We start from the raw sequence: 5,627 nt of genomic DNA, 5'->3' as shown, positions 1-5,627 counted from the left end.
GTGTGTGTGTGTGTGTGTGTGTGTGTGTGTGTGTGTGTGTGCGTGTGTGTGTGTGTGTATGTATGTATGTATGTATGTATGTATGTATGTGTGCGTGTGTGTTTATATCCCAGGTTGTTTACCGTTTGCCCTTCTTATATACCATAATCACAGGGAATGTAATCGCACAGATGACTATTTATTTGAGTATTTGTTCTAAATTGTATTTTAAATGTATAAGAAATATCTTATTCGTTATTATTACATATTATTTGTGCATAATATAGATTACTTATTTTTATACTTAATATTTATTATTATTATTATTATTATTATTATTATTATTATTATTATTATTATTATTATTATTATTATTATTATTATTACTTATTATTTACTAGTTATTACTTAGCGTGATTTTTTTACTACAATTGAACAGTAAATATTCAATAATATATCGACGGTAGCAGTTCTATATATCCATTTTAACTTAGACCATGTTTTAACTGATCAACTTATATTCTTTGCTGTTTTGATATAGCGAAATTATATAGAAGATAATACTAAGTCCGTGAAATTGTTAAATCCCCATAATATTAATAATGGCATGCTAGAGTGGTAAGTGATGTGATTAGCTTGTTTCATTTGCAGCTGAACGATTGATATCACAGGCCTTTAGAGTATTTTCAGCGACGGTAGATTTCGCAGTTAATCTACATAAGAGCCTAATAGGTTTACGTCGTACATCTAGCAGAAAGTAGCTTTGTAAACTTCTGTGCAGAATTATTTATTGGAAAAATTCAATAAACGTTACGATATAATGTAGTATAGTAGTTCATATAATTCATTTGTAAATTTCTGTAATGCAGGTAGCCGTCGTTTCTTTCATAAAGAGAATTTGATTTTATAAGTGTATCCATTAGACTGGTAAACTCTCCATGTCAATGAAAATTGCGTTTCAATAATATTAATGTCAATGGAAACTCAGTAGTGATGGTGATGACAAATGCAAATCAATGAAATTGAGACATTATGCTGACCCTCTATTGATGACACTGACAGCTGTAAAGTTATAATGTCACTGAAAACGGTTGTTCAGTAGCAGCATTAAATGAAGCAAAGACAAAAGGATGATAATATTAAGCCATCGCTATCAAATATTTACTGTTACTAGTGTACTTGACATCTGTGACAACACTGCCGATAAAGAAATCAGTAATTTGTATCGTAGAGAATTTAATATTTTTCTTTAAATATCAGAAGTCAGTTTAACATTCATTATCTTGGTGTATACGTAAAACAAAACGATGTTTTGGTCTTATTGCGTCCCTAATTCTTCAAAGAATTATTTAAATATCGTCTGTTCACATTTATGTTGAGGTCAGGCATATCTTCAAGCCGGAATCGAAAACAGTGCATAGATTCATCGCAATGCATAACTATGTACTCCTCAACATTGTTTGATTCGAAGACGAAACATTTAAAAACAATTCAAAAATTATGACTTCTTTCAATGATTAGTTTATATGGTATATTAGTTATTCAGTGCTTTTCATACAGAACGCTTCCAATGCAAGTTTTGTCGTTTAAAAGCCAAGCTGTGTATGTGTGTGTGTGTATTTACGTGCGCGCATCCGCCCTTGCCTGTGTGATTGTGTGTGTGTGTGTGTGTGTGTGTGTGTGTGTGTGTGTGTGTGTGTGTGTGTGTGTGTGTGTGTGTGTGTGAATGTTTAAACTTCAAATTTTAATTGCCTATAGTTCAATCAAATATAGAAGCTTCTAGCTTTATCTTTCATTCAAGAGAAGATGTAGAATATAATATATTCTCTCCTTTTAAATGTAGGATACAGTAGCCTATATTCCCTTAATTGCCAGACGTGTCAGGTAAAATTTTTCGGACAGGTGATATCTAAAAGGAAAGAAAGAAAAATTAAATTAAATTCTTTACAACAGCATAAGTTAAAATTCCGCCGCGGTCAATTTATTTCATCGACCTTGAAAGGATAAAAACCAAAGTCCAACTCGGCGGAATTTGAACTCAGAACGTAAAGACGGATGAAATGCCGCTAACACTTCTGCCCGGCGTGCTAACGATTCTGCCAGCCCGCCGCCTTAATAGTAATAATGGTGTGCATCAACAGTGAAAGAAGAAACATGGCAGAATATTTGGTAAACAGTAAAGAATACCTGCTACAGTATGCTACTAATGCAGAAGGAGTTAACAAAAATGGACTTGAGTGTGCTCATGAATTTCGAACAAGAAATCCGTATGGAACTGCATAGTCAGTTCCACGGTGAAACCGACAAATTAAAACACAAGGGAGCATCATGGAGGTGGCTCCAGAAGGTTGACCCAAAAAAGAATACTGAAAGTCTAATAATCGCGGCCCAGAAGCAGGCATTGAATACCAACTCAGTGAAAAAGAATATATACCACATAAGTGCATCGGACCGCTGCAGAATGTGTGGGAAGAGAGTCGAAATTGTGACTCACATTGTTAGTGCTTGTGAAAGTCTTGCGCAGAAAGAGTACAAGCGTAGTCACGACAAAGTAGCCCAAAACCTCCACTGGCTACTATGCCGTAAGTATGGATATGAGGTCGTAGGTGCTTGGTACCAACATACATTGGAAAAGGTAATGGACGAAAAGGGGAAGGCAAAAATCCTCTGGGACTTTGATTTCTAAACAAAGTGTTAGTTCACCGAAGGCCGGATATAGTAACCTTTAGGAGGGACAAACAAGAGTGCCTAGTAATCGACCTAGCAGTGCCAGGGGATCGACATATCATCATAAAAGAAAGAGAAAAAGTTGATAAATATGGAGACCTGTGAATTGAGATCGCTAAGTTGTGGCAGCTACGAGAGTCGAACTTAAAGATTATCCCTACTGTCATCGGAGCATTGGGTTCAATACCACCCAATCTGAATAAAACATCCGTAAACCTTAGAGATACCCAACAAGCTAGATGTATTGCAAAAGTCGGCATTACTTGGAGCTGCACGTATATTGCGTAAAGTACTGTCTGTCTGAAGTCCTTGTTGAGACTTGACAAATTGTACAAAACCCCGGCAGACACAATAACTTCAATCAACAACCTCACGATATTGTATACTATGCAACGTCTATATGCTTCTTCTTCTTCTTCTTCTTCTTCTTCTTCTTCTTCTTCTTCTTCTTCTTCTTCTTCTTCTTCTTCTTCTTCTTCTTCTTCTTCTTCAGACAAATATATAACAAAAACACCAGGACTTATAAATATATATAGCATACAGAAGATTGCACTACTGGGCACTGCACACATCCTACGCAAAACACTTTCAATACAGTAACCATAAGAACATCACAGCAAACCACAGCACATACCCAAGGCACACAAAGCTGCGCTCGGTAGTGAAGTGAAAGCACGTTATAAAAATAAACTACTGAACAATAATAATAGTAATAACAATAATAATAATATTTTATTAGGTTATACAGTTTCAAATGATAACAGATCTCCAGAATTTCAAAGATTTTACTAATTTACATACAATCATGAAAATAGAAAATGTTTTATGCTTTGTGCATGCAACAACGCTGAGTTTCTGAATCACAAATTGACACAAGGCATTCTAAATTATTTTATACGGATTAAAGAATTTTGTTACATTTCCACCACTATTTTATATACGTTCTATTGTTTCAGATGCACACTGCTGTTGACCAGCATGGTATTCAATTATTTGGCCGCATGCGACAATTTTTAGTGAGCAGAAAATTAACGAATTTATGCGAGGAGGCTCAGCTTCTTCTCACAGAACACGTAGCATTGGCCGATAAAGTAAATTCCTTTCAACTGCAGCTAGGTGAGAAGGCCCTTTTCTGTGCCAGCATTTTGCTTCAAGGTAATTATTTTTTTTTCCATTTTTCTATTGTATAGTGTTTTTATAGATTGATACATGTCATGTAACAGTACACGCGCTGTTGGTGAAATGTTTCCTTCCCTAGACTTTTCCGTTTTCTTTCTTGATGAAGAGCTATGTTAGAATCGTCAAAAACCCTCCCTTTTTTTCCACCTTTAACGAGCTTCAAAACAATACATACCTTGTGTACGTCCTCTTGTTGTTTTGTGTTGTGTGTACGCCCCCCAGGCGATAAGTAGGCTAGTCCAATACGTATAAATAGCCAGACGAAAAGTGTCGAGCTGAGCGGAGAGCGCAAGAGTGGAAGATCGGAACGGAGCCGTCGGTAGACTAGACGTCAAGTTCGGTAGAGTCAAGTCGTCGGAAGTGTGAGTTAAGTAGAGGTTATCCGCACGTGTGATATAACATTTTGTTATTGTTATTTTTAATGTTTGATTATTCGATTTGACTGCATAATGCATTGAAACACATACATACATACATACATACATACAAATCGATCTCAAATTTTGGTACAAGGCCAGCAATTTTGGAAGAAGGTCAAGTCGATTACATCGACCCCAGTGCTCAACTGGTACTTATTTTATCGACCGTGAAAGGATGAAAGGTAAAATTGACCTCGGAGGAATTTGAGCTCAGAACAAAAAGACGGATAAAATGCCGCTAAGCATTTGGCCCGGAGTGCTGACGATTTTGTCAGCTCACCGCCTTCATGCATACATGCATATCGAGAGAGAGAGAGAGAGAGAGAGAGAGAGAGAGAGAGAGAAAGAGAGAGATAGAGGTACAGAAAGAAAGAATTATATTGGGAGACATATGATGCATGTCAGACTAACAGGGGAGATTTCCCATCTCTTCAGCTACTCCCAAAAGATTGTAAAAATAAAAAAATATATATATTTTCATGTGTTTTATATGGGAAAAAAAGATACAATTCTGAATGTTATCTGCAGGAATTTGCCAACTGGAATAAAATATTGCAAAAAATAGAATATATCTGCACCCGTCTCCATTTTAAAATATGTATATTTGTGAATAGTATAATATAAAAGCATTTGATATGATATATAGAGCAAAGTTATATACCGTAATAATAGGCAGCTGCATCTATATGACAGAAACAAAATCTTAACATCACAAAGAATGCGACATACGGCTCGCCAGTATTTTCGGTGAACAGAGATGGTAAATGAAAATGCAAGTTTTCTTAAAAAGAAGACGCATTTGATGCTTGCGTAGTGGAAAACTGTCTGCTTGTTGAATTTGTATTCTCTATAATAGTAGATTCGCTTTGAATTCATAATACGAATTTCTCTGCTATTTGTGTTTGTATCATGCAGAAACTTTTATCATTTCGTCAGAATAAGTGAAACCTAAAAACATTATAAATGAGATCCTCTTAAACCCAGATTCCGATCATCGCTTCCAGTAAAATTGAAGATAGTTTGATAATAAAAAAGCATATAATATAATTAAATAGGGCTAAAATGTTATAAAGCTGTTCAAGAGCTAAGGGGTAAAGCTCTCTTCGAATTTCTGAAATACGTTATCAACAACGTTACAGCTTGTATATAAACAATACAGCATATACGTGTGTGCTGAAAGTATATGTACACACACACACACACACACACACACACACACACATATATATACACACACACACACACACAAACACTCACACACACACCCAAACACTCACACACACACACACATACAAATACACACACAAACACACACACGCACAC

The 5,627-nt window shown here is 35.7% G+C and overlaps 1 protein-coding gene across 1 annotated transcript in view; it reads left to right on the top strand.

The window, feature by feature from the left end:
- Nucleotides 1-5,627, top strand: part of LOC106868399 (peroxisome proliferator-activated receptor gamma) — a 519,155-nt gene that overhangs the window by 510,260 nt on the left and 3,268 nt on the right. Inside the window, exon 11 of the mRNA XM_052972247.1 lies at nt 3,663-3,861. Within this exon, the coding sequence (XP_052828207.1) occupies nt 3,663-3,861 (199 nt within the window). The remainder of the gene's footprint in view (nt 1-3,662; nt 3,862-5,627) is intronic.

This window comes from Octopus bimaculoides, chromosome 1 (genome assembly GCF_001194135.2).
Source record: "Octopus bimaculoides isolate UCB-OBI-ISO-001 chromosome 1, ASM119413v2, whole genome shotgun sequence".
In the NCBI taxonomy this organism is placed as follows: Eukaryota; Metazoa; Mollusca; class Cephalopoda; order Octopoda; family Octopodidae; genus Octopus; species Octopus bimaculoides.
This window is presented reverse-complemented; position numbering and strand designations above follow the sequence as displayed.